The sequence below is a fragment of the Macrotis lagotis genome, chromosome 1 (genome assembly GCF_037893015.1).
Source record: "Macrotis lagotis isolate mMagLag1 chromosome 1, bilby.v1.9.chrom.fasta, whole genome shotgun sequence".
Classification (NCBI taxonomy): Eukaryota; Metazoa; Chordata; class Mammalia; order Peramelemorphia; family Peramelidae; genus Macrotis; species Macrotis lagotis.
This window is the reverse complement of record NC_133658.1, coordinates 828,163,711-828,190,772: the sequence shown is the minus strand read 5'-3', so window position 1 is coordinate 828,190,772 and position 27,062 is coordinate 828,163,711. Positions and strand designations below refer to the sequence as shown.

The following is a 27,062-nucleotide window of genomic DNA, read 5'->3' as shown; positions in this document are numbered from 1 at the left end:
CTGCCCGTCGTCTCCTCCGGTCCCGTCCGAGGTAGCCGAGGAGGCGCAGGTTTACGGACCAGCACGCGCGACCGCCGGCGGCCCCGGCCATCATGAGCGCCGCCACGCTGCAGCTTCCCCCCAGCCAGAGGTCCAAGCCCCAGTTCAAAGGTGTGGGGGTCGCGAGGGGGGAGGCCTCGGGCGGGGTCGTGCGGGGGGGGCAGGGCGGCGCTTGCCCCTCGCCTCCGGCGCGGCCTCGGGCTTTTACTCTCTTTGGGCCGCGAGCGCCGGAGGCCAAGGACGACGCTTTGGTTTCCTCGGTGCCCCTGGCGAGTAGCTAGGAGTGAAGCGGCCGCTTCGTGAAGGCTTTGTTCGCCGAGCGCGTGAGGGGAAGGCCTCGCGGGGGTCGGGGGTCGGAGGTCAGTCGGGGCGCGCCGGGGTGAAAGGGCGCCGGAGTGGCGGGGCAGCCGCGGCCCGCAGAGAGCCCGCCCCTCCCCCTCCGGCTGCCCAGTGCCCGGCCGCCGGCCTGGGCCCCGCCACATTGCTGACCAGTCTCCCGGGTGGGGTTCAAAAGGGCCGGGGAGGGGGCAGAGGTGGTCCAAACCTCCCGGGGAAGCCAACCCGCGAGTCTTTATGTTTAAAGTTTTATTTAATTGCCAACCCTTTTTATGACTATTGTTATATAAACACCAGCTATTCAGATATATCTATCATGTAAATACAAATTATTATATTTACATTTCATAAACGCCAGCTGCTATATCACTATATATCGTATAAACGCCAGCACTTCATTTATGTCATGTAAGTAGTAATTATTATATATATATATATATTATATGTATAATAACTAATATATGTAATATTATATGTATATATATATAAATGCCATCATGTAAATGTTAGCTATCATATTTAAGTCATGGTAAGTAGGAAGTGTATTTATGTTATATAAATGCTGGCTAAAGTATATCGCATATTATAGTCATATTATGTAGTTACCAGTTATTGTATTTTTATCTCATAAATGAAGATTATTCTATTTTATCATGGAAATATGAATTATATATTTACATAAATGCCAACTATTATATCACGTAAATGCTTGCTATTACTAGCATTAGTAGTAGCATGAGTACTAGCTAGTATTTCTTTCTATTTTGAAGGTAATTGTACCGTATTGTATGCTCTCTGATTGATGTACTGAATGACAGTGGATATTTGTTATCTCCTTCTTAGGTTATTAACTGAGGAGCCATGGTAGTGCTGTGGAAAGGCATTCTCAATGGGTGTAGTAATCCCAGCTCTGCCATCTACTGCATGGCATGTGAGGGGCAGGATTGCCCAGGAGATAAGATGCCTTCTTGGAGTCAGGAAGATCTGGGTTCAGATGTTGTCTCAGCCACTCTCTAGTTGGTTGACTCTGGGGAAGTTACATAACCTCACTCGGCTTCAATTTCTGTATCTATAAAATGTGGGGATTTTGGACAGTGACCCTTTTTGATCCTAGGCACAGAATATTCTTTGTTTTCTAGAGTTTCAGGTGGGAGAATTATCCATGCCCATCTGATGGCAAGTGTTAAATTCCCAGCAATTCATAATACCTAGTTAGTGTGCCCAGCCCTAAATCTACAATCCTGTGAATTTGTTAGATAAAACAGGACCCACATATTTCTACTTTCCAGTTATATAGAAGCTCTGTTTTGGATGAATATTTCTTTTGCAGTACTATTAGTTGACAGTGCCTTAATTTGTTGGTGTATTTTTTGAAATTTAAATGTAGTTGATTTGTTTATCTCTTCCATTTGTCAATTAGAACAAAGAAGACAAAAACTTGAGGAATATATCGCAAGAAAGAAAGCCTTTTCTGGTTTAAAATTACAGGAAAAGCAGATAACCAGGTAAAGTTTATTTTAGTTTTTAGCAGAACACTAAAACAAAGTTTTCACTATGAAACAATTTTCATGAATGCTGTTCAGGAAGCTTCAGTGGCTTTCTGTTATACTCTGAGATAAGACACAAATTTCTCTGTTTGGCATCCAAAGCCTCTCACAATTTGGCTCCAACTTAGCTTTTCATTTTTATTTCTAATTAAGTCTCTCTCTCCTGTACTGTGATTACTACCACATTAGCCTACCTACTTGTGTTACTTTTCTCCTACTTAACCTCCAAGCCTTTGTATAGGATATCCTGCATGCTTGAAAAGTTATTCCTTTCATCTTCACATCTTCAAATCTGAGATATACCTGCCTCCTAGATGCCTTTCTCGATTTCCATTTTGTAATATGTATGCATTGGTTCTCCAAACTCTACATGAATGAATTGCTGTATTTAAAAATAGATTTTCATTTTATCTCAACCTCTGCTTCAAATAAGTATGCATCTCTATGGCATAACAAACAAATAATTGTCCAGCTTCTGCTTGAGTTTCTATAGTGACAGGATATAGTACTTTTCTAAGGTTGCCTATTCTGTTTATAGATATCTTGAACTGTTGGAGGGTTCTTTCATATATTCTGCTGAAATCTTTCTCCCTGTAATTTATATCCTCTTCAGTCAAGCAGTAATCTTCAGGGAGTTTTGAACCCGGGATGTGACATTTGCAACCAGAAGATGTGACATTTTGTCTGAACTTTGATACTTATAAGCTTTGGGTTTTAACAGTTGGTAGCTTTATAATCAGGCATTTCAGTTGACCTTTCTATGCCTCATTTGTAAATTGAGAAAAATATTTGTACTAATTACTTCACAGAATTGTTTTGAAACAAATTATTTTATAAACTTCTAAAGAACTAAAGAAATATTAGTTTTTTTTTTTATTGTGACAGGTAAAGATTCCTGAGAAACTGAGTTTCTAGCTAATAATAAAGTGATGGGAAATAGTTTTTCTCAAAAACTTCAGGCAAAAAATCATGGAGAGTATGAAAACTTGAAGTGTTTTTTTGAAGGAAAATGCCCCCAACAAGAGAAAATCAATCCTGATTGGTGGACATTTAATGAGGAAGTGGGCTAGAAGTCTAAAGCACCTCCTGCTGAGAATGTGGCTTGATCAGGAGACTTAATTCCAGCAATCTGGACAGGGATCAGATCACTCTGATTTTCTCCTTAATGATCTGGGCCAACCTAAATTATAATGAAGGGTTACAAGGACAAAGACTCATTTCTTGGATCAATAACCCACCCAGACTGGGTTCTGTGTACACTCTTTTTTTTGGGGGGGGGGTTGCAAGGCAATAGGGTTAATTAATTTGTCCAAGGTCACATAGCTAAGTAATTATTAAGTGTCTGAGGTCGAATTTGAACTCAGGTCCTCCTGAGTCCAGGATCATTCTCTATCCACTAGGCCACCTAGCAGTCCCTCTGTTTACACTTTTTGTTGTTATTGTTGTTGTTGTTTTTGCAAGGCAATTTGGTTGTGTGTTTACACTTTTAGCAAAAGAATGGGCTTCTGGGTGGGTAGGATCCCAAAGATCAACTAGCATGTTTCCCAGTGGTTAGGGCAATCTTATCTATCAGTCATGCCTTTCAGAACCTGAACTCTGACTGGACCTTAAATAAGGAAGTAAAAGTAGAAAGACCTGAATCCTAATTTAAAATTAGTTATTAATATAATTGCCAAATAATTTCTCTCAATTATTACCTTCATCATCTTGTTTGCACTCTGAACTGAATATGACATAGCCTTAGAAAATATATAGTACATTTAGACTATTAACTTCTATTCTTCTGGTCATTACAGTTTTTATACGATAGAATAATCTATTAGTTTTTTAAAGAGTTACTTGTTACACCATAAATCATATAAAACTTGCAGTTTATTAAAACTCCCAAGTCTTTTTCATATAAACTGCCTTTTAGGTAGATTTCCTCTATTTTATATTTGTAATTTTTTTTTCTTTTAACTTAAATGTAAGACTTTTTATATGTTGTAAGATGTTTTACATGTTGAATTTTATTGTATTAGATTAGCTCATCAGAATCTTTTTGGGGTCCTGGTTATATCATCTAATGTATCTTCTCCAACTTGATAAGCTGCAAATGTGATAATCAAGCCATCTTACATCATCAGCCAAAACATTGATAAAGGTTTTAGACAGAATAGGGTCAAGGACAGTGAACATAGGCTAGAACCAGAAAGGAAAATTAAAAAAAGATTTATGAGCAGTAAAAATAAGTCTCACTAAAGCTCATGGTTTTCACCTCACTCAGGCTATTTGCACACACAGTTTTAACAAACTTGGTTATCTGATTTCAGAGTTACCATATTTAAAAGGGGAAAAGAAGTTTTTATTGAGAGCAAAGGAAAAGTATCTACAAGTAGAGGAATCAGAAACAAAAACCATTTAAAAACAACAACTGAAAAAAAACCCATAGCACTTTGGGATTCTTTAGTGAGTAACTGATTGTGATTTGCCTTAAAGCCACATAGTTAGTAGTCTATGTATTCTGACTTCTATTCCAGATTTCTTTTCCTCACCTAGTCCAGAATTTTTTTTCCCCCATCACAGTTATGCTTATGACAAGTGACCAACAAAATTTGTGATTCTGTTTAAAGAAAGCAGGAAGGCATATAATGTATTTTAGAAATGTTTCCATCTGTATTGGCTAAAATAAAAAAAAGTTTAAATGCTTAATGAGGTAAATTTATAAGCTATGCTGAGTAATTGACTCAGTGATTTTCTATAGTTGAAGTTATCTTTTTGTTATTATTATTCTTTTATCTCTTTTTAACTACATCCCAAAACTAATTTTACTCCTTAAAATATTAAATAGTGGCTACTGGAACTGTCGGCTTTTCAAATAATTATTTTTTTTTTTGAAATTGTTTGAGAACTAGAAGGACTTGGATATTAGTGAAATTTGAATTTCCAACTAGGGAATCTATAGAGACAGTATTTCACTCTGAAAATAACATTTCATGGGGTCTAAGGGCTGGAACTTTTTTTTTTAAATCTTCTCACCCCTTCCATGCACCTTATAAAGAAAATATCTAACCTAAAAACTAAAGACTCTCTTTTGACTGCATGACAGTCATAAAGATAAGCAAACCAGTATGAGAAACTTAATGTGGATTTTGAACCAAAACAAACAAAAATATCTTCTGAACTAAAAAATGTCTGTTACCTCAAAGATATCAAAGACAGTTGAAAGGACCCATACCTACAAAATTACTCAGAACAGCTCTTTTTTGTAGTAGTAAGAAAACTAAACTAAATGGGTACCCATAATTTAGGGAATAATTGAATGATTGCATGAGAATATAATGGAACATTAATATGCCATAAGAAAGGGATGGTATCAGAGGAATCTGGGAAGACTTATATGAACTGATATTTATTTTATTTATTTTTTGTTTTTTAAGTTTTTGCTAGGCAGTGGGGTTAAGTGGCTTGCCCAAGGCCACACAGTTAGGTGTGTCTGAGACCAGATTTAAACCCAGGTACTCCTGACTCCAGAGCCGGTGCTTTACCCACTATGCCACCTAGCCACCCCCTGAACTGATATTTATACAATTAAAATATTGTTAAAAAAAAAAAACTTTGAAAGCAATAACAATTCTGATCAATGCAATGATCATCTTGATTCCAAATAATGAAACATGTTACCTACCTTCTGACAGATAGATGATGGATGGATTCAGAATGCAAAATGAACCAAATAATTTTGGATATGAAAGAATTTGTTTTACTTGACTTTACATAACTGGTGTAAGGATTTTCTTTTTCTTTGTTTTTAATTGTGTGAGCAGAGGATAGAAAGAAAAATTAATTTTTATTCAAAAAGTAAAATTTATTTTAAAAATGTTCATCTAGGGGGCAGCTAGGCGGTTCAGTGATTAGAGCACCGGCCCTGGAGTCAGGAGGACCTGAGTTCAAATCCAACCTCAGTCACTTAATATTTACTTAGCTGTGTAACTGTGGTTAACTCTCTTAACCCCATTGCCTTGCCCCCCCAAATGTTTATCTAAAACAATAAATGTGCCATGCCAAAACATAAATTCATATCTTAATGTATTTTAATTTAAAAAATGATTGTACTAGTATCAGGTTTTACAGTACCTTAAAATATTATCTCTTAGAAGTTTTTAAAGAGGTATACTTAGATGTATAAATGTAAGTGATTTATAATTAGCCCATGGACTTTTTATAAATGAGAACTTCTAAATTATATATTGGGAATGTTGGGAACAAGTATACTTAAACAATTCAAATATTTTAATTTTTTCCTACATCAATTTTCTTTTTTAAAGCAATACTAATTGTAATAAAAAACTATCTGGAGATCCAATCCAGAAGGTTCCAAAAGCTCTGAAGCTTAGCAGCACGAAAATGGTAAGTCTAATACTTAAATCCTTTATTTTTAAATTTTATAGTTTAGTCCTGTATTTGTTGTTTCTTCTCCTTTTTCTCCTATAACATTTTTTTCTCTAATAGAAATTAATCATAAATTACTGACTCATCTAACTATTTCAGGATGACAAAGAAAATGCTAATTTACCTATTTGGAGGAAAAAGATCCCAACAGTAGGAAGAGATAATGTTTCTTTAACGTCTACCAATGTATTGACAAATTCAACCAAAGATAATGATGTATGTTGTCCTAAGAACTGTGATCAAACTATGCAAGTGTTACCAAATGAAGATGACCCTAAAATTCGCTGTGTGTCACTTAGCCAAACCTTTCGCCTTAAAAGAAATATTAAGGAGAAACAACTAGTTGCAGAGAAGTTGAAGCAAGATGCTACCTTGCCAAAGAAACCAGTCCTTGGCTCTTATCGTGGTAGAGTTGTCCAATCTAAAGTAAACTCGTTTCGAAAGCCATCAGATGTTACAGATGAAAGTTCTTTAATAAGTAAGACAACTGCAACTACTGTCAATAAAATAAGGCCTCAGTCTGTGAGAAGCACTGAAGTAACTGTGAAAGACGATAGAGCGACATCAGTTACTATTTCCACTAAGTCTGGTGGTACTGCTTCTTCCCAGAACAAAACAGCCTTTCAACCTTCTAGCAAAAACCAGGTTGATGCTGTGCAGAACAAGGACAAAATCACTGCAAAAACCTCTATTAATGTTACTACCCGAAGAGAACCTCCAAAAAAGAGATTACCTCTCTCAAAACCAGCTCTACCAAATATCAAGACAAACCTGATTTCTGGTATAAAAGAAAATGAAGCATCATCAAAATATAGGACATCTGTTGCTGCAACCGTTCATGTTTCTGAATCCAAACCTGCTTTAACTTTCAGTAGCAAATTCAGAGAGGATTCTAAAACTGCTGATAAGAGAAGATACACTTTAGCAAAAGCACCTCTCAATATGGGAAAATCTATACTAACCAAAGAATCAACAGAAGAGAGAAGGTAAAAATAAATTACTGGAAAATTTGGCTAGATTATTGTCTTCATAATAGTTTGCAAATTACTTTATAGTACTGTACAATCTAGTAGGTATGCATTTTCTCTTCCATGGATTACAAATAACTTTAAAACACTGCATTGTAACTATTCTAGTAAGATGGCCCCTAAAACCTAAAGTAAAGCAAATGTTTAGTCAGATGGATTCAAGTGTCACCAGCCCCACTCACCATCCCATCCCTGCATTTATGTTCATTGATGGTGTGAGTTGCATCGTATTTATGAATGGATATTGAATTCTAGATGTGACCCTTGGGGGGGGTTTATTGAATCACAGCTTAGATGAGCTAAAAGTTGGACATCCCTGTACTTGAGATATTTTATATTTATGCTATTTTTAAATATTCTAAATTGAAATTTGGTTCTTTGGGGACCCTTGAAGTTAACAACACCTAAATCTCAAAGCCTGGCTATATACAATTCGATTACTTCCTTAGAACATTGAATCCTTTCCACCATACAGTAGAAATCACTAGCTTTATTGTTAGAGGACTTAGGTTAATTCTTGGCTCTGACGCTTAAAATTTGTAAAACCTTGGGTAAATTACTTTTACCTCTTTAGACTTGTTTCCTCAACTGTAAACAAGTGGGTTAAATGATCTGTAGATCTGAATGAGCTCTACTGTCTCTCTTCAAGCTCTGTGTCTATGATTCTGCTGCAGTTTGGGGTTCAGGTGGTGAATTAGGATTCAAATAGTGAAAGAATTTCACATAGATTCATGACTCAGAGTGATAAGGGACAGATAAATTTTATTTCACAGGTTCTAAGTTATTACATGTGGTCTCTTTCCCCAGAGGATAAGCAGCTAATAGGGAGAAAGCTAGGACTTATAGATAGGGTACAGGAGATGGCCTACAGGCTAGGAAAGGGGTAAAGGGGTAAGGGTTCATGCTTTGAAGGCCTGGTATAAAAGATTATGTCAGGATGTTCAGGAATAACAAATGCTCATTTTGGGTACCAAAGAGCTGAGTTTGTTAGCATGTTGGGCTTCTGCCTGTTTTTTCCTCATCCATGTGGCCTAACAGGTATCCTGTCTGATTGGTAGAATACAGGGTACACAGATGGCTGTTATCAATTCAAGGACTTTGGTAAAGGGAGGAGGGCTATTCTTGAGAATGGTAACAAGGGATGTTTTGAGAACAGTCTTTTTGTTTTTTGTTTTTGCAAGGCAGTGGGGTTAAGTGGCTTACCCAAGGCCACACAGCTAGGTAATTATTAAGTGTCTGAGGCCAGATTTGAGCTCAGGCACTCCTGACTCCAGGGCCAGTGCTCTATCCACTGTGCCACCTAGCCACCCCTAAGAACATAGTTTCTCAGGACAGATATACAAAGTTAGCATAGAAAGACATAAGATTTAACTATTTGTTGTCTGCCTAGTATTTCCACAGCATCAATCCTAATGTATTTCTTCTAATTGTAGAGCTCGTCTGATTGAATGGCAAAATGACAAAAGAAGAGTAATTAAAAAACCACCTGTATCTAGTCTAGCTGCTCCACTTAAGATGGAATTGCCAGAGGAAAAACCAATTGAGTCTTTCTGGACCACCATTGCAGAAGAAGATGAGCAAATATTATTCACTGATAAAGTTAACAAAATATTTTCTGAATACTTGAACTTAATTAATAAGGTAGTAATATTTACTTTTTCATTTATGTCACATCAGTTTTATTTGTTTAAGTTTATCAGTTACATTTTATCAATTTCATTTTGGAGATTAATCTTTTGTATAAAAATAACCTTACTTTTTTTTTAGTGAACAGTTTAGGGAAATATTTCAAAGATATCAATAGGAAAATTAGTCTAATTTAAGTCTAATTACTTACCTTAGTGGATTTTCACAGATAATAAATATTTGTCACAGAATGTGATGAGATTTTGAAATTACTTTTTCTCTGGCCATTTATAGTATCAAAAACATTTATAAATTGAATTTTTTTATCCTTCTAATATTTAACTAAGCACAAGTACTACTGAATGGTACTTCCATAGTACTGAGAGAAATTAAAATATTATACCTTAAAAGCACAACCACGTTTTTCAAGAATGCACTCAACTTATAAATCTTGTTCATCTAGTCTACCAAGCCTTGTAACTGAATTCTTCAAATAAAAGTTTTTTTAAATTTCTTATTATTACATCACCATAGTTTCACCTGGTATCTCTTCCATTTTCCCCTCCCAGAAAAACTATCCCATATATCAGAAGAGTATTTTCAAAAGAAAAAGTGGGAAAAAATTCATATAGCTGATCAACAAAAAGATTGAAAATATTTCCAGTACACAATACTTGTAGAACTTCCACCTCTGTAAAGGGATAGAATGAGACTGTCTTCCCATCTTCTTTTGATTAACACTTTTGCAATATTTATTAGTAATTTTATTTTGTATGAGTGATTGTTCTTTATCATTTCATTGTTGTAGTTATTATGTAATTTGTTTTCTTGACTGCTTAATTTACTCTGCATCAGTTCATGTAGCTATTTCCCTGCTTTTCTGCATTCATATTTCATTGTTGTACCACAGTTTCTTTAGTCATCCCCAATCTCTGGGTATCTACTTTATTTCCAATTCTTTGCTATCACAAAAGTACTGTTATAAATATTTTGGTGTACATGGGAATTTCTTATCTGTGACTTCCTTGGGGTATAAGCTAGTAATGTAGCTTCTCAGTCAAAAGGTATAGACAATTTAGATATTTTATTTGGATAATTCTAAAATGCTTTCCAAAATGGTTGTACTGATTTAATTGTTACATAGTGTGTTTATGTGTTTATCTTCCCTCAACCTATTCAACTTGGACTATTCCCATCTTTTGTCATCTTTGCCAGTTTGTAGGGTTTGAATCAAAACCTTGGGTGTTTTGATTTGCATTTCATTTATTAGGGATTTGGAGCATTCTTTCACGTAGTTCTTAGTAGTTTTAGATTCTTCTTCTGAGAACTGGTGGTCATATCCTTTGATCACTTATCTATTGCAGAGTGGTTTTTTTGGTCTGTATATGTTAATTGTATATATCTTGGATTTCAAACCTGTTCCAGGGAAATTTTATACAAAATTTCAATTTTGATGGCTTCCTTTCTTATATTAAGTGAATTAATTTTGTCTGGGCAAAAGCTTTTCAGTTTTATGCTATCAAAATTACTTATTTTTATCTTTTGTTATTGCCTCTATCTTTTGTTTGGATAAATATTTCCACATCTGTGAGAAGTATGTAGTATGTTTCTTTTCTAATTTTTTAAAAAATAGGATCTTTTCAGCATTAAAGCACATATGCATTTAAAAATATATTATAGAATATGGTGTGGAATAAGATGTTGGCCTAAGCCTAATTTTTGCCACAATGTTTTTCAGTTTTCTAAGCAGTTTCTATCTTTTTTTTTTTTTTTTAAGAAAAATGCTATGCAAGGTGTTTGAGAAGTACATAATTTCTTTAGGTGTGGTTTTCTTTCTAGGAACATTTTTAACACCTTAAATTAAACATTTGTATTTTCATTAGTTGACATAAATTTGCGAGAAATAGATTTGGGTTGCATCTTGGGTTCCTTAGCTCTTTAAAATAAATTCCATTTCTTTTAACAGTTTCCAGTGGGTGTAGAATAGACTTATATTATTGGAATTTCTTTATTTTATATTTTATAGGGGGGTTTTTTTGATCACTTAGAAAATTTGTTGTTTGTCGGTGGAATTTAATCATTATGTGCTTAGAAATTGCAGTGCTATATTTTCTCCTGAAGGCAATAAATGGATTCTTTAGTTTGAACTTTATTGTATTCAGAACTTTTGGACATTTTTCTTATCTTATCTCTTATATAATCGTGTCACTTTCTTGACTTGTCATGTTCTTCTGGGAGACTTAAAATGTTTAAGTTGTTTCTAACATCCTGTCTCAAGATTGATATTTGAATGGAGATCATACTGTCTTTCAATATTACTGCTTTTTGCTTCTCTTCCAGATTGTCTTTTACTTTTGTATATTTGCATTCCCAATCAGTTATTTTTTTTATTTGTTTAGTAAGACTTATCATTGTGAATTAAAGTTATTCTGTTCTACCAGTTATTTCTGTTATATGGACCATAAATTCAGCTTTCACTATTGTTATTTCTCCTTAAATCATTCAGGAACATCTTGCTGTTTCCTTGCTCTATTTGGGATTCCCAGGGTCCCTCTACCTTATCAGGTATTAATTCCATTTTCCTCTGTTTTGAGATACTTATTCATAAATACCTGGACTATTTTACCTGATCTAAAGACCATATTCCTTCTGTTATTATTGTCTTCATTGTTGGTTTGTTTAATTACATTCATGATCTTTGAATTTTTCTTCCAGAGAGCTTTAGTAGTATCTGCCTTTTTTTCTCTTAATTCCCCCTATTGCTTACTTTTTAACTCCCTTTCCTTTGATGGTAGTTTCCCTGGGAGCTAGATTTCAATTATTTCAGCTTCCTAATATACTGGAGAATTGACATTTTGCCAACCTTGGTCTTTGCCCCCAAGTCTGGGTGGCTGAACTGGCCTTAGCTGGAGGCCAGATTCTCTTTTTCAAGGTTAACGTATTTCTACATGGCCCTGACATTCCACAGTTCCTTTTCCTCAATTCTCTGGTCAAGTTCTCATATGGAACAGCATCTCTCATAGCCTGAGCAACCCTCTACCTTTCAAAGTTCCGAGATGCTGAGAAGGGGGGACAGGATTGGAGTAGACTTATGTTCACTAGCTGAATTCTTGATATAATTTGACTGGAGGTGTCAGAAACCTATAGGAGCATAAGGAAGGAACCCTAAGGAGGTCAGAAGATTGATATTTGTTGCTCATATTTTTGGTGTTACTCTGATCACCTCTTCCTTTTTTGCGGGCTATAGCAGAACTGAAGAATACTTAGCTTAATTTGACTTAACTCTTGTGGTACTACAGCATTTTGACCTTGCACCCTTGTACTGTTACATGTAAACTTTTATTTTAGTTTTGAATGATAATTTTTGATTTGATCAATGATCTCCTTCATTTCCAGAATCAGTTAAGGTAGTTAGCACAGTACCTGGTACATGGTTTGCACTGAATAAATATTTGTATATCTCCATCCATCCTTTTTTCCTTTTCTCTTTCCCTTCCCTCCCTCCATTTTTCTTTCCTTTGGTTCTTTAGAATAAATATCTTTTCTTTCCCCCTCAGTGATCTATATCTTATGCTTTTAAAAAAAAGCAGTTAAACAATATCAGATTACATATTAACTATGTATAATAATATGCCATATTCCCACAAGTAGTTTCCCAACTCCACAAAAGGAGAGAGGTTAATATCTTAACTCTTCTCAAGGACCAAGCTTGGTCATTATAAAACACCTACTTTTTCATAGTATATCTCTTCTCCGTGGTAGATTTCTTTTCCTACTTTTGTAAACAGTTTGTACAGTATTGGCATTAATTATTCTTTGAATGTTAAAATTTACTTGTAAATCTTTTTTACTCCCAATTTATTATTTTTCCTTTGGGAGCTTCTTTATGACTTGTTCATGATGCTACTTTTTCCCAAAACATTATGGTCCTAGGAAACTGTAGCACTATTTGTTCATCTTCTGAATTAATGTTTAGTATTATAAGAGATTTTCTTGTCCTTTTATTTTCTCCCATAAAGGTTAAATTTCAAAAGACCAAAATTCTTCTCATTTTTCAGTGGTAAAATAGTTACTGATTAGACTTATAGATCCATATTAGCATTATTCTTTTGCTTCAGATTGTGACTTGATTGAAAGAGATTTAAAGGAAGAAAAATATAATATGCACACTTTAGCAGTTTTGTAGGAAGTCTAGATGTTCATTACTTTGGAAGCTAAAAATAGATTATTCTTTAAAAAGAAATTGAGATGGGAACATACAACTGTGAATAGTCCCCACTTTTCTTTTTGTATATACATGTATTCTAGGAAACTTCACTAAGAAGTGAATTGCAGAAAAACTAGTAGATGCTTTTTCTTTCAAGGAACTTCATCACAATCTAAATTATAAAGTAATGGGTTTTTATCATTAAATCAAAATGACAAAATTTCAGGGAAACTAACTGATGGGTTGCACAATATTAATTAGAACTAGAAGGGACTTTAGAAAGAAATCATCCAGTCCAAACTCTTTAGATAAGAAAACCAGTGCTGGAAGTGAAGAGCCTTAACCAAAATTACTCAATGACTAAGTGGCAGAGCTAGAACTTGAATCCAAGGCTTTAAAACATTTGAGTCCACCCATTTTCTTCCATACTAAAGATTAGTGATTAATTATTAAAGTGAAGGCTAAAATACTTTTTTGTATCATTGGGTGAGCATATATGTAATCTTTTTAAAAAAAATTTATTGTTCCAATTGTATGTAAGGATAATTTTCACCATTCATTTTTGTAAAGTTTTCTCCCTCTGACCCTTTCCCCCCCCCCCCCCACCCTAGGATAACAAATAATCTCATCTAGGTCATACAATTGTGTTACACATATTTTTGTATGTGTAACGTGAAAGAAAGAAAAATTGGGGGGGAGGAAAAAATCATAAGAAGGAAAAAGCTGTAAATATTTAAAAAGGTGAAAGTAGTATGCTTTGATCTGCATTCAGATTCCATAGTTCTTTCTCTGAATATGCATGTGTTTTCCATAGTAGGTCTTTTAGAATTGTCTTAGATCTCTATACTGCTGTTAAGGTATATAATGCTCTCCTGGTTCTGCTCATATTTCACTCAGCATCAGCTCATGGAAGTCCAGGTTTTTCTGAAATCTGCCTGCTCAGCATTTCTTATTGAGCAATAATATTCCCATATATTCATATACTTCAACTTCTTCAGACATTCCCCAATTAATGGACCTCCACTTACTTTCCAATTCTTAGTCATCAAAAAAGAGTTGCTATGAATATTTTTGTACATTTTGGGTCTTTTCCCTTTTTTTCTGATCTCTTTAGGATACAGACCTAATAGTGGTATTGTTGGATCAAAGGGTTTGCATAGTTTTATTGCTCTTTGGGTATAATTCCAAATTGCTCTCCAAAATGGTTTGATCAGTTCACAACTTCATCAACAATGCATAAATGCTCCAGTGTTCCTACATCCCCTCCAATATTGATCATTTTTCTTTTTTCATTATATTGGTCAATCTGTTGTGTGAGGTGCTACTTCAGAGTTAAACGTTTTAATTTGCATTTATGTAATCAAAATGATTTAGAAAATTTTTTCATAATCTATAGACAGCTTTGGCTTCTTCATCTGAAAACTATTAATATCCTTTGATAACTTATCAATTGGGTAATGACTTGTATCCTAAATTAATTTTATTCAGTTCTCTATGTATGTTGGAAATGATTCTTTTATCAGAAACACTAGCTGTAAAAATTGCCTAGTTTTTGCCATACTATTTTCCAGTTTTCCCACCAGTCTTTGTCAAATAGAGTTCTTATCTCAGAAGCTAGATTCTTTAGATTTATACTATAGTAACTTATTACTGTTTGTTTTGTATCTAATGTATTCCACTGATCCGCTCCTCCATTTCTTAGCCAATACCAGACATTTTTGATGACTGTTACTTTATAATATATAGTTTTGGATCTGGTACAACTGCTAGAACCTCTTCCTTTACATTTTTTTCATTGGTTCTCTCAGTATTCTTGATCTTTTTTTCTTCCAGATATTGTTATTTTTTAGCTCTATAAAATAATGGGTAGTTTAATTAGTACATTTTAGGTTTTTGCAAGGCAAATGGGGTTAAGTGGCTTGCCCAAAGCCACACAGCTAAGTAATTATTAAGTGTCTGAGACCGTATTTGAACCCAGGTACTCCTGACTCCAAGGCCGGTGCTTTATCCACTATGCCACCTAGCTGCCCCTAATTGGTACATTTTAAAAGGAATTTTTCTGTCTCTAAATATACCATCATATCATCTGTGGAGCATGTTGGTTTCAGCTCTGATATTATTGAAAACAAAACTAAGGATGCCTGTTATATATACTAATTTTAATATTGTATTAGAAACCTAGGCTTTAGCAATAAGAGGGGGAAAGAAGAAATGAAAGGAATTAGAATAAGCAATGAGGAAAAATATGTAAGTATTTTTTTCCTTTTCTGTAATCTAGCAATTTGTATTTTTATAAATATTTATCCATTTTACTTAGTTTGTCTTTGGCATATAGTTGGACAAAAAAGTTTTGAATTATTGCTTTAATTCCTTCTTCGTTGATAGTGAATTCACTCCTTTCCATTTATGTTACTAGTAATTTGATTTTTTTATCAAATTAACCAAAGATTTATTGATTCTATAGTTTTTTCCATAAAATCAACTACTAGTTTATGTAGTAAGTTCTCCAGTTTTCTTACTTTCAATTTTATTAATCTTTCCTTTGATTTTTTAGGATTTCTAATTTGGTATTTAATTGGAGATTTTTGCTCAATTAATTGCTCTCTTCAATTTATTCATAAATGCATTTAGAGATATAAAATTTCCTCTTAAAAACTGCTTTGACTGCATCCCATAAGTTTTGGTATGTTGTCTCATTGTCGTTTTCTTGGATGAAATTATTGATTGCTTCTATGATTTATTGTTTGACACATTTAGGATTAGGTTATTTAGTTTTTAATAGTTTTTAATCTTTCTATGGCCCCTTGTTACATGTAATTTTTATTGCATTGTGATCTGAGAAAGATGCATTTGATATTTCTACCTTTTCTACATTTGACTATGAGGTTTTAATGCTCTAATACATAGTTTTTGTATAGGTCTCTTGTGCTACTGAGAAGAAGATATATTCCTTGATTTCTCCAGACATCTATCAAATCTCACTTTTCTAATACTCTGTTTACTCTCTTTACTTCTTGTTTATTATTTGTTAGATTTATCTGATTCTGAGAAAGGGAAATTGAGATCTAATACTGCTAGTTTAGTTTTGCTATCTGTTACATAACTTCTGCAAGAATTTGAATGCTATCCCACTTGTACATATGTGTTAAGTGTTGATATTACTTCATTGTCTATGGTGCCTTTTAGCAATATGTAGTTTCCTTTTGTATCTCTTTTCGTTAGATCTGTTTTTGCTTTTGTTTTGTTTGAGCTCATGATTGCTAACCCTACTTTTTTTTTTAACTTCAGCTGAAGCATAACATATTCTGCTTCAGCCTTTTACCTTTACTCTCTGTATCTCTAGCCTTTACTCTGTATATCTCTGCTTCAAATGCGTTTCTTTCAAATAACATATTGTAGGATTTGAATTTTTAATTCACTGCTATCCACTTTGGTTTATGGGAGAGTTCATCTCATTCACATTCACAGCTATGTTTACTTTATATTCCCCTCCATCCTTATGCTTTTTTCTCTCCTTTGACCCAATCCCACTCTCAGCAGTATTTTGCTTTTGACCACCACTTCCCTCAAACTACCTTCTCTTCTATTTTTCCCCCCTTTTCCCACCTTCTATCAGCCTTTCTTTCCCCTCTTTCTCCCCTCCCTCCCTTCTCCTCCTATTTCCCCTCTAAGTTAAGATAAATTTCCTAACCCAATTTGGGAGTGTATGTTATTCCTTCTTTGAGCCAAATCTGTCGAGAATAAGATTTAATTAGTGTTCATACCCTTCCTTCTTTCCCCCTCCTATATAGGTCCATTGTGTCTCTTCATTGGAAACTATTGACTCTATAATACTTAGTCTTTCCCTTCTTTCAGTATATCCATTTTTTTAATGTCTTAATTTTTTAAAAATACATTATAATCATCTTATATCTACACCGTCTAAGTATATTCCTTTAAACTGTTCTAATAAAAATTCAGTTCTCAAGAGTTAAAGTATTATCTTCCTACGTAAGAATATAAACAGTTTAGTCTTAATAACAGTTAGCTTTTATTAAAGATTTCATTTATTTTGAGTTTTACAATTTTCCCCCCAATCTTACTTCCATCCCCCACCCCCCAACAGAAGACAATTTGTCAGTCTTTTACATTGTTTCCATGGTATACATTGATCCAAATTGAGTGTGATGAGAGAGAAATCATATCCTTAAGGAAAAAACAAAGTATAAGAGATAGCAAGATCAGACAATAAGATATGTTTGGTTGTTTGTTTGTTTTTTTTTTTTTTCCTAAATTAAAGGTAATAGTCCTTGGTCTTTCTTCAAACTCCACAGTTCTTTATCTGGATATAGATGGTATTCTCCATTGCAGACAGCCCCGAATTGTCCCTAATTGTTGCACTGATGGAATGAGCGATCCCTTCAAGGTTGATCATCACCCCCATGTTGCTGTTAGGGTGTACAATGTTTTTCTGGTTCTGCTCATCTCACTCAGCATCAGTTCATGCAAATCCCTCCAGGCTTCCCTGAATTCCCATCCCTCCTCCAATCCTTTAATGTTGAAGCTGCTAAATCCTGCATAATCCTGACTGTGGCTCCTTGGTGTGTGAATTCTTTTTGGCTGCTTTTTCTCCTTTAATGAATAATTCTGAAATTTGACAGTATTCCTTGGAGTTTTTATTTTGGGGATCTCTTTCAGGAGATGATCAACAGATTTTTTTCTCAAGGACTATTTTACCCTCTCATTCTAGGATATTAGGGTAGTTTTCTTGATAATTTCCAGGCTCCTTTTTAGATCATAGTTTTCAAAAATAATTTGTTAAATTATCTCTCCTGGATCTATTTTCCAGGTTGGTTATTTTTCCTAAGAGATGCTTTACATTTTCTTCTATTTTTACAGTCTTTTGATTTCATCTCTTCTTTTTGCTGTCTCTCAGGCATTTTGTCTCAACTATTACATATAAGAAAAAAAGTAAAACTTATTTCTGTATTTTGTCTATCTTTAGTACTTCTAAATCTACATGTAGAATCTAGCCAGTTATCAATTATCCATAATATTTTAAGAAGCAAAGATAAAATTATTGACATTTTTTTTTGTTCTTTACATTTAGGGATGTCCAAGGGAAGAAGTACTTTTAACACTGGAGGAACTCATTGTAAAAATTCCGGATGCCAAGAAACTTGTTAAGTATTGGATATGCCTTGCACGCCTTGAACCAATCACAAGCCCTATTGAAAATATCATTTCAATATATGAAAAAGCTATTCTTGCAGGGGCTCAGGTGAGAACTAGAATTTATTAGTTTTTGTTATAATGTGATTATCACAGTTATTCTAGAAACTATGATTTTAACTTATAGGAAATTAGTTAATTATATAGTTTGGAGAGAATTACATAAGTCTTGCTATTAATATTGGTTTCTCTTAGAAAATTTTCATTAGTTTTCCAGGGATGATCAGGCAGGCCTAGGTAAGCTAATTATAAGTACTACATAAAACAGTATGCAGCTTATTAATTTGGATCAAGAAATATAACCAAAAATTTTACATATTCTCCCTGGAAGGAGATATTTATAGGAAACAATATTATAACTATTTTGTATAATGAATCTACATTTTAAATGAAAATTAATTTTATGATCTTAAGGAAATATTTTGCTTTTATGGAAGGAAGTTATTTGGTAAATTGGATTAAAATCAGTTTGCATACTGAATCTAGAAAAGGAATCCTATAATATTAAGAAATATTTATTTTCATAATATTATGGCCTGGTAAATTACTCATCAAATAGAAATATACTTGCCCAGCATACTTGTGAATTGCTTTAGGGCAGTATCACTCTCATAATCCTCCAGCATATTTGCATACATAGAATGTACTGTTTGGATTATTCTCTTATTTTGAATTTTTGTACAAATTTGTCTTTATTGTTTCTAATGTCCATCCTGTTGTTCTTTATACATAACACTTCTTTTTTATTGATGGATAAAATTTCCATACTCTTAAAAAAATGAAATTGGGAAAAGGGTTTCTGAACCATTTGTGTATTCATTTGTATTTGCCTTAGTAATTAAATGAAATGTAATTCAGGCCTTTATTAGAACTAATATCACCTCTTTCTCCACCCCCAAATTCCATTCAAAATTGATCAGTTCCTTATAAAGGCTTTATCAGAATTAGTAAGATTAATTTGCAGTTATGAAGAATGGTGCTAACATAACTACCAATACAGAAGAATCAACTTTACAAAGTATTTTTAAATGCTTCTGGAAGAAAAAAAAAGTAAGCTTTCCAGTTTAGATTTTTTTGGTGGGGGGGGGGGTTGCAACGCAGTGGGGTTAAGTGAATTGCCCAAGGCCACACAGCTGGGTAATTAAGTGTCTGAGACCAGATTTTGACTCCTGAGCCAATGCTTTATCAACTGTGCCACCTAGCCACTCCGCTATAAATTTTTAAATCCTCCATCAGAGCAATGGTTTTCAAACTTTGCTTTCAAGACCCCTTTACAGTCTTAAAAATTATTGAGGACTCCACTAAGGTGGTTTTATTTATGTAAATCATATTTATTGATAGCTACTGTATTATAAGTGAAAAAATCGTATAATTATTATGAAAAAAGTTTTGACTTGTTGGAAACCCCTGAAAGAATCTTGAGAACTGCCAGTTCTTCCCACGTTGAGAACTACTAAATTTGAAAAAGATCAGAAATTTCCTCTTATAATTTTGTGTAACTTCTATGCTAAATGGAATCAATTTGTTAGGTTATTTTAATAATTAGAATTGATAGGAAAGTTTTTTGATTATCTAATTAAAATGAGCATTGTTCTGAGCATTCTTAAGGTAAATTATAAAGTAAATCAGTGTCAATTTTCCTCTAGCCTTATGAGTTTGGAATTTTATATTTCAAGTCTATGTCTCCTACACATAAACATAAACATCCCATGAAAGTTTGTTCACCTAGATCTAACCACATTCCCAGCTGCATAGTTTGCAATTTTCTCCAATCTTCCTGAAGCTCATCTTTTTGGCCTCTACTTGGGGATATAAGTCCCCATTCTGCTTTTAGCTGAATTCGTTTTCACAATTATTTCAATATTTTTCTGACTATGGCATGACTTTGGAAAATATGAAATTGAATCAAACATCAGCCTTCACGAAGCAACAATCTAGTAACAGAAATGGGGGAGAGAGAAAGAAATGGACATTTATAGAGCAGCTGTTCTGTGCAGGTGCTGCACTAAGGGCTTTTTACAGCTGTTTTCATAGGATCCTCCCATCAACTCACAGGTGTTGATAATAGCACTCACCACATGCTTTAACATGATCATCTGATTTGTTCCTTCAACAGCACCAGAACCATGTAGTGAAGGGTGGGCCAAGGAGGCAGAGCTGAATCTGGGCTGGGGCGGGGGGCTCAACCCTTCTTAATCAAAGGCTCAACTCTGCTCTGTCTCCCCTACCACCTGTCATTTCAGGGCCCTAAATAGCACAAGGAGCTAAATGTTAGTATTGTTTACATGTCACAGTTGAGTAAATTGAGGCAAACAGATGAAGAGCCTTACCCAGTGTTACATTGTCACAATTATATGCAACTAGGTTGTATGCAGCTTGGTTCTTCTGACTCCAGGTCCAGCCAACATTTTCCTTTGGCTTTTGGTTTACAAAGTACATTTTCATGGATTATCTCATTTGCACCTTCTAATCCTGATAGGTAGATGAGTGAGGTGTTATTCTCACTTTATAGATGAGGAAACTGAAGTTTCAGATAGGTTAAATGTAGTTCCTTTACTTATACGTTATAAGTGAGTGAAAAGATGGATATAGCTAGAGACATAGGGCTGTATTTGAAGTAAGAAAGACTTTGGAGTCAGATCTTTCTCACACATTCCTAACTCTATAACTCTGTGCAAATCACTTTCAAAACAAAATGCTAGGCAGCTAGGTGGAGCTTGGGCAGCTAGGTGGCACAGTGGATAGAGCACCGACCCCAGAGTCAGGAGTACCTGGGTTCAAATCCGACCTCAGACACTTAATAATTACCTAGCCGTGTGGCCTTGGGCAAACCACTTAACCCCATTGCCTTGAAAAATCTAAAAAAAAAAGCAAAAACAAAATGCCATTTGCCTCAGTTTTCCCACCTGTGAAATGGAGATAATGACACTTACCTCCCTATGTTGAGAGAATTAATTGAGACTTTATTTGTATAGTAATGAGCAGAATGTCTGGCACACAGCCTGTTTGTTTCTTTTTCCTTCTTACTGGGGATAATCAGGAAAAATTCATGGAGTCATTAGATTGTGCAAATACGTAGGTGAGAATAGAAGAAAGACAGGCAGGGCAGTTTTACTATTGTGTTAAATTTAATATCAGCTTAAAATGTACATAACAAAAGTATATATATATATATATAATCCTCTGTTATTACAATGTTCAAATTTATTGGTTTGTTATATTTTTTAAAATTAAAGAAAAAGGGGAGTTAGAATTTGAAATATATTTCTAAGTATAGATTGAATTCCAGTAGAGGAGAAGATCATTCCATTTGGGGTAATGGAAATTAGCAGAGGTGGAAAAATAATGCATATTCAGAGTGATGTCAGTGATGGTCCATTATGATTCCTATATAAAGTCTGCTTAGGGAATAATCAGAAATTAACTAGCAAGTTACATTGGGACCAAGCTATGAAGATCTTTGAGAAGTAGGCTAAGAATCTAGAACTTAATCATTCAGACAATGAGGAGCCAGCTTTGCAGAATATACTGAGAGGCAGTTAGATGGCAAAATGGATAGAATACTGACCCTGGAGTCAGGAGGACTTGAGTTCAAATCTGGTCTCAAATACTTAATAGTTGCCTAGCTGTGTGACCATGGGCAAGTCATTAAACCTCATTACCTTAAATAAATAAAAAAAATTAAAAAGAGAGGAGAGACAGGAAGCAAATAGATATTGATTGTAATAGAAGCATGTAATAGAAGCATGGGGATCATAAGAGCCTTATTTTAGGTTTCTAGCAGTGGAAATAAGGAAAGAAAAAGCACAGTTGTATGAGATTAAAAGCCTACCTATTTGTGAGGTTTTGTGTGTGTGTGTGTGTGTGTGTGTGTGTGTGTGTGTATGTGTGTGTGTATAAACACGTCGGGGTAGCTAGGTGGTGTAGTGGATAGAGCACTGGCCCTGGAGTCAAGAGGACCTGAGTTAAAATTTGGGTTCAGACATTTAATAATTGCCTAGCTGTGCGACCTTGGACAAGTCACTTAATCCCATCTTCTTAAATAAAATAAAAAAGATAAACATGTGAGTAAATGTATATGTGCATAGGACTCCTATTTCATATCTTAAGTATTTCTGATTTAAAAGTATGAAACTTTACTTCCTCAATCTTAATGTTTACAACAACCAGAATGAGACATTCTGAGACTAAAAGTTCCAACTAATTCTATGCTTTTCTTTACTAAAAAGGACTAATTTTTTTTTTAAGCCTATGGAAGAAATGCGACATACATTTGCAGATATCCTAACAATGAAGAGTCAAGTGACAACCAGTTCTGGTAAACTGGAATCTTTATTTCTCTAAAATATTTCTGGTTTCATTAGTTTTTCTTTATTAGAAAAAAATATTTTCTGTTTAAGCTTTTGGCTTCATTTTATTTGCATTCTATTATTCTCCCAAACTAAATTTCTAGACTTTTTTGGTTTTTGACTCATGTGAATATTAATGAGCCCTCTTTTTATGTTTAGGGGATGTATTCTATAGAAAAACACATCAACTGACCTATCAGGTATATCTGATAGTTAATAGAAGGGATTCCTTAATTGGCAGAACCTAATGCTTCTACCTTATTTGCTTTAATATATTTACATCAGGGTTTATGTTGCCAAGTAGCAAGGGCAATTCAGTCTTCCAGTTTTTTGATGGAGTTGTTGAGAAACAAAATAAATTTTGGGAAAAAATTGGAATGTATTTCTACATTAAGTGATCCTGTATTAATCTAGATCCAAACAAAAGCTTGGGTGAATTTCAGGATCTAACAAGTTTTTTTTCAAGTTTCTAGATATTTGGGTGGCAGAAAAGGCAGTAGTAAATAGGAAAAAATACGAAAGGCTGAAGGTTTGATAAGAGAGTATGGTACATGATTGTGGGAGCAATCTACTGGAGAAGATTAAAGAAATGATGAGACTAATTATATAAATAGTTGTCCTCAGAAAGAAAATGGTAAAGGGTAAAGAGAGAATTAGAGTAGGAAAGAAAGGAGATGATGTTATTTTTGAATAGGATCTTTAAAATTTTACAACTTGTTACTCATTTTTAGCTTAAAAACCAGTCAGTTATGTGTTAGTTTTCTTTAACCAGAAAGCTTTATTGTAACATTGACTAGTAGTTTCTCAATAAGAATTGCATTTTCTTCAGGGGAGAATGTTAATGAGGTTTGTTCAGCTAAAGAAGAAGTCAACAAAGTATGTGATGAAATTATAAATCAAGATAAAATTGATGTAGATGATTCATCAGCAGTGGAAAATTCAGAATCAAAGGATACAGACCACAAATCAAGTAATGTAAAACTTCAAGTGTCTGAAAGAGAGCAAGAGGATAAAACTGAAGATTCAAACTGTAATGTAGAGACTCCTGAAAAGGAAACTAGGGGATCTTTTGTCATTAAATATAATGTGTCAACCACTCCATACTTGCAAAGGTAAGTCAAAAATTGCCAAAATTTAGTGAATCATGGTACAAAATTTTAGTTAAAACATTTTGGCTCTAATTTTCCACAGCTACTATTTTTTTTTTTTTGCAAGGCAGTGGAGTTAAATGATTTGCCCAAGGTCACAGAGCTAGGGAATTGTGTGTCTGAGGCCAAATTTGAACTCAGGTCCTCTTGGTTCCAGGGTCAGTGCTCTATCCACTGTGCCACCTAGTTGCCCCCTCCACAGCTACTATTAATGCAATATCTTAATGTAGACTTTCACAAACTTTCTTGGTTCTTTTAACTATTAATGACTAAGTAATTTTTTCATAGTACCCCTAGGCCAAAAACAACCCCTAATAGTTTGACTAACCTGAGTAATTAGTTCTATGAACTTAATAAGTATTTATGTCCTCACAACTTGGTATCTAAGTAAAAAAAAATTTGGATTACTTACATATACAGAGTTGACAGATATTTACTTAAAAATTTTAAGAAATGAGAAAATTCTGATAGTTATTGACATAGCTGTAAAAACAAATATACCAAAATATATTTAAGCATTAGAGACTCATCAAAACGAATGTAGCATCATTTCTGAAATGATGAACTTCCTTGAGCTAGCAGTTCACATGGTGTCTACAAGTAGATAGATGCATTTAGAATATGGACTATTGTGATGTTTTATGGAAAATTTAAAATATCCTAAGGAACCCATTTGAGTTTACTATGGTACCTTGGACTGTGCACAGCTTGGAAACCAAGATCTGAATAGTTAAAAAAAAAATCAAATCTCTAACCAAATTTGCTGAATTTTAAATTAACTCAGGTTAAACTAGATTATCCTGCTCAAAGTTGTTAAACACATAGCTTTCCAGTTAGCAATAGGAAGGAACCCTTGTGCATCCTGCACCAGATTAAAATGCAATCAGCAAATACTTAATAAAATAATAGAAAATATGGGGAGGCTAGGTGGTGCAATGGATAAAGCATCAGCCCTGGAGTCAGGAGTACCTGGGTTCAAACCCAGTCTCAGACACTTAATAATTACCTAGTTGTGTGGCCTTGGGTAAGCCACTTAACCCCATTTGCCCTGCAAAAAAAAAACAACCCACTAAAAATAAATAAATAAATGAAATGAAATAATAGAAAATATAATAGAACAGAAATAGTCTTAATATGTGGTTTTCTAAATCAAGATTCAGTCTTTAGGAATCCTTGTCCTATGTCTTCCTATGAATTCAGTTTTATGTTGGAGACCTTTATTTACCTACATTGTGTGGGTACATTTAACACTTTTTTTAGTTGAAAATTCTTTAAATAATTGAACTACCTTTTAAATCAGATATTCCTAATTGTGTGTCAGAAAACACAAAGATGAACAGTTCCATAAAAAGCAAATATATAGAATACAAGTTGAAAAAGAAGGGCAAAAAAGGTAGATTCTTTGAAGAGAGGTTTTTGGTTTGGGTTTTTGAGAGGCAGTGGGATTAAATGACTTGCCCAGGGTCACACAGCTAGGTAATTATCTAAATGTCTGAGGTCAGATTTTTATCCCAGGTCCTTCTGACTCCAGGGCCAGTGTTCTAATCCACCACACCACCTAGCTGTCCCACGGAGAGGTTTTAAAAAGAATTTTTAGATTTTTAAGACTAATATATATATATATATAGATAGATAAATAGATAGATAGATAGATAGATAGATAGATAGATATAGATATATATATAGATATAGATATATATATAGATATAGATATATATCTGCATAAAAGAGGGGAAGTGGGGAAAAGCTTGTGTCTGAATGTTGAATAGGTTATGGGTTTTTAATTTCTGTTTGAGATTAGCAAGTACTAATGTTCCATATCATATTTGAAGAACTGCCTCCTAAATGTTAACACTTAAAAGGTAACATGAAGTTTGTTGTGAAACTTTAGGAATAACTTTGTGTTTTCCTTTAGTGTGAAAAAGAAGATGAATTTTGATGAAAATAGTTCTTCATTTAAAGACTTGAAGTTTCTGACACCAGTGAGGCGTTCTCGACGTCTTCAGCAGAAGATTTGTAAATTACCAGATATGTTAAAAGACCATTATCCTTGTGTTTCTTCATTGGAACAGTTAGCAGAACTGGGAAATGAAACAAGTGCTTATATATGCCGCCCAAACATTGCACTATGTACAACTTCCCTTGAAGAAGAAGCAAAAGAAACAGAAAAGAAATGAAACTTTAACAAGAGAAGAAATATATTTGAAAACTTATCCAATTAAAAGTTGTGTTTCAGTTTTCACACTTCCCACAGATGTGTAGAATAAGTTTTTACTAAGTTATTTCTACAGTGAAAATATAATTGATAAGGCACTTATAGCAGGATTTGACTTGCTTGGATTAATAAACAGATTTAGCCTTACTATCAAAATGTAAAAAAGTTAGAGACTAATTTTTTTTTGAGATTGGTAGAGACTGTCTTTGAAACAAGACTATACATTTTGTATTTCTACATCAATATTTTGAGCAAGAAAAATCCGAGTATAATTAATTCAAGAATAGCTTAGCTGATTATTTATATATTCTTTCATTTTTGTGACTATTTGAATGGAATTTAAACATCTAAACAAAAGAACAATGTTTGAAAAATAAGTTTTTCTAGAAGTGTGTTTGTATTGAAGTAAGCAAACTAATGTGATATATTTTTTTCCATTGAGGAAATGTGTTCCAATTTAGGAAGATTTAAAATTCACTTTATTTGGGATTTTTAGAGTAGGAGCTTATGTTTATTTAACAGTCTTCTGAACAGTTCTCAATGTTTAACAACTAAAACTGAAATTTTGAGGTTTTTTAAAGATATAAAAGTTGCATTAAAATTCTTATCATGAATAGCAGTTACAAATGTGTCACTTTGTCATATATTTTTAAAGTAAATCATTTGCCTTCTCCATTTTTAAGACCTACAGGAATTCCTAAGTACAGTAATGCCTTATGGTCATCGAAGACTCATTATTTGACCTAACATTGGTGAGTAAGGTATTCTGGGTTAGTGAATTTCTCAGGTAAAGTTTTATGTACTTCAGCGTTAGAATTGGCAAAGATTTAACAGGTCATCTAATTCATCCTCAACCATGCATCTTGTGAAGCAAGTCATTGAATAACTATTTCTTTAGTTCCTACAATATGCTGGGCACTGTGAG

General features: G+C 34.0%; 1 protein-coding gene across 1 annotated transcript; it reads left to right on the top strand.

The window, feature by feature from the left end:
• CKAP2 (cytoskeleton associated protein 2) lies at window positions 1-26,768 on the top strand. The gene is made up of 9 exons (XM_074217208.1): window positions 1-150; window positions 1,796-1,880; window positions 6,230-6,311; window positions 6,453-7,339; window positions 8,815-9,022; window positions 18,304-18,474; window positions 22,674-22,743; window positions 23,604-23,886; window positions 25,838-26,768. The coding sequence occupies exons 1-9, from the start codon at window positions 93-95 to the stop codon at window positions 26,097-26,099; spliced, it is 2,106 nt and encodes a 701-aa protein (XP_074073309.1). The 5' UTR covers window positions 1-92; the 3' UTR covers window positions 26,100-26,768.
• The last annotated feature ends 294 nt before the right edge of the window (window positions 26,769-27,062 follow it).